This window comes from Nanorana parkeri, unplaced genomic scaffold (genome assembly GCF_000935625.1).
Source record: "Nanorana parkeri isolate BGI_ZX_2015 unplaced genomic scaffold, ASM93562v1 scaffold3295, whole genome shotgun sequence".
Lineage (NCBI taxonomy): Eukaryota > Metazoa > Chordata > Amphibia > Anura > Dicroglossidae > Nanorana > Nanorana parkeri.
The window spans coordinates 51,130-53,408 of NW_017309563.1; the positions used below are offsets into that span (position 1 = coordinate 51,130).

The 2,279-nt window shown below is 48.3% G+C and overlaps 1 protein-coding gene across 1 annotated transcript in view; it reads right to left on the reverse strand.

Annotated features, from left to right (window-relative positions):
* Positions 1–2,279, reverse strand: part of OSBPL11 (oxysterol binding protein like 11) — a 24,127-nt gene that overhangs the window by 18,018 nt on the left and 3,830 nt on the right. Inside the window, exon 2 of the mRNA XM_018574858.1 lies at positions 560–628. Within this exon, the coding sequence (XP_018430360.1) occupies positions 560–621 (62 nt within the window). The 5' untranslated portion in view covers positions 622–628. The remainder of the gene's footprint in view (positions 1–559; positions 629–2,279) is intronic.

Consider the following 2,279-nt stretch of genomic DNA (forward strand, 5'->3'; position numbering starts at 1 on the left):
GGATCAGAGCAAGCTTACGTCTGTTCTAATTCACTAACAATTCTTCAAGAAAGAGCTCGTTATAACCTGATAATGATCGGTCATGGAACCCGGATTTGTGTCCCTGGAAAGTCATCAGATTATATAATAACGAGGATCCATTTCCATGATAACTGAACTACGTGGAGATCCGGGACCCCCGACCTGCTGACCGGACACTCCCCCCGGGAGCCCCATACAAATGTATTATATTGTAACTCATTGTGTATCAGGTTTCTTGCCCTCTCTGCACCCCGGGACTATTCCGGGAGCTAAATCATCGATTCCTAAACACGTATGATCAGATCTTCAGCCGTGTGCAATGTCTGCTAACACGCAGTCCATGATGTAAAAGATGAGAACTGTGCATTGCCCACCATGCTGGGAGTTGTAGTTCCACAGCGGTATCCACCCACACGTCCCATTCTACTAATAGCTGCGCTCCCCTCACAGATGTTACTCGGCACCAGTTACAGAACTGGGGAATCTGCAGCCAGAGGAAATGAGATCTCTGAGATGAGCGCCCCCCACTGGAACCTACCGGAACTGCCAGCCGGTCACCAGGTTGGTGTACTTCATCAGGTAGCCGCAGATGCTCTCCATGTGGTCACTGCAAGAGACAAAATCAGAGGGTTAGGAGAAGCAAATCCCCCCACATATCCCAACCTCGTCATGTGACATCACACAGCTCTTTTATCTTACATCATTGTCATGTGACATCACACAGCTCTTTTATCTTACATCATTGTCATGTGACATCACACAGCTCCGTTGTATGACAATCGTTGTATGACATCACACAGCTCCGTTGTATGACAATCGTTGTATGACATCACACAGCTCCGTTGTATGACATAATCGTTGTATGACATCGTCATGTGACATCACACAGCTTCGTTGTATGACATCGTCATGTGACATCACACAGCTCCGTTGTATGACATCAGCGTCATGTGACATCACACAGCTCTGTTCTATGACATTGTCATGTGACATCACACAGCTCCATTATCTTACATCATTGTCATGTGACATCACACAGCTCCATTATCTTACATCATTGTCATGTGACATCACACAGCTCCATTATCTTACATCATTGTCATGTGACATCACACAGCTCCATTATCTTACATCATCGTCATGTGACATCACACAGCTCCGTTGTATGACATCAGCGTCATGTGACATCACATTGTCATGTGACATCACACAGCTCCATTATCTTACATCATTGTCATGTGACATCACACAGCTCCATTATCTTACATCATCGTCATGTGACATCACACAGCTCCGTTGTATGACATCAGCGTCATGTGACATCACACAGCTCTGTTCTATGACAGTATCATGTGATTTTGTACCCAGGGGGCTCTGAACCATGATGACAGGAAGTATGCAGAGAGAGAGCAATGCGCTGCCACTCTCCCCCCTGTGCCTGCCCCCCCCATCATACACCTCTGTGCTCCCCACCCCCGCAGTGACACCCTTCCACGCTCAGCCGGTTGAATACACGGCCACATTTTTGCCATTTATATACAAATCCAGATTTCGTTCTTCAGAGTCGGGAATAGTTCAATTATTTATTCTGTTTCTTCCCCTTCACTTTCCGGTCTTGTAGACACAACAGATGAGAAGAAATCCCTCCTAGACGGTTGTCACTAGAACAGGCGACCCCATTGGAAGATTTCACATCACTTCCTGCTCCGCTTCCCATCACTCAGTCTCAGTGATACACAGATGAGGGGGCGGGGTCACAGCAATACAAATCTGACGGATGTTCTAACCCCTCCTCCCCACCCCCATAGAGAATAAAGTTCTGACTTCAGGAGACTTTGATCCGATTCTTCCTCTGACCTCCGGCCTACATTCGGGGCACAGAGCCGGTCTGCTGATCCGAGAGTGACAGAAATGGAGTCACATGACCAGCAATCCCCTCCGAACCCGACATGAGTCAGCCATCTACTTCCTGCTGAACACACAAAATTCATCCCAAATGTGTCTGCGATCTCTCCGTCACGATGGTTTGTTCTTCTTTTTCCCGGTACAACCCGCAGACCAAAAACAACTGTACGGGATCACCGCCCACACCACAGGTCTGAGAGACAGAGCGTCAAAGCTTCTCATTGGTCAGCGCGGTCACAAGGGCTTCTCATTGGTCAGCGCGGTCACAAGGGCTTCTCATTGGTCAGCGCGGTCACAAGGGCTTCTCATTGGTCAGCGCGGTCACAAGGGCTTCTCATTGGTCAGCGCGGTCA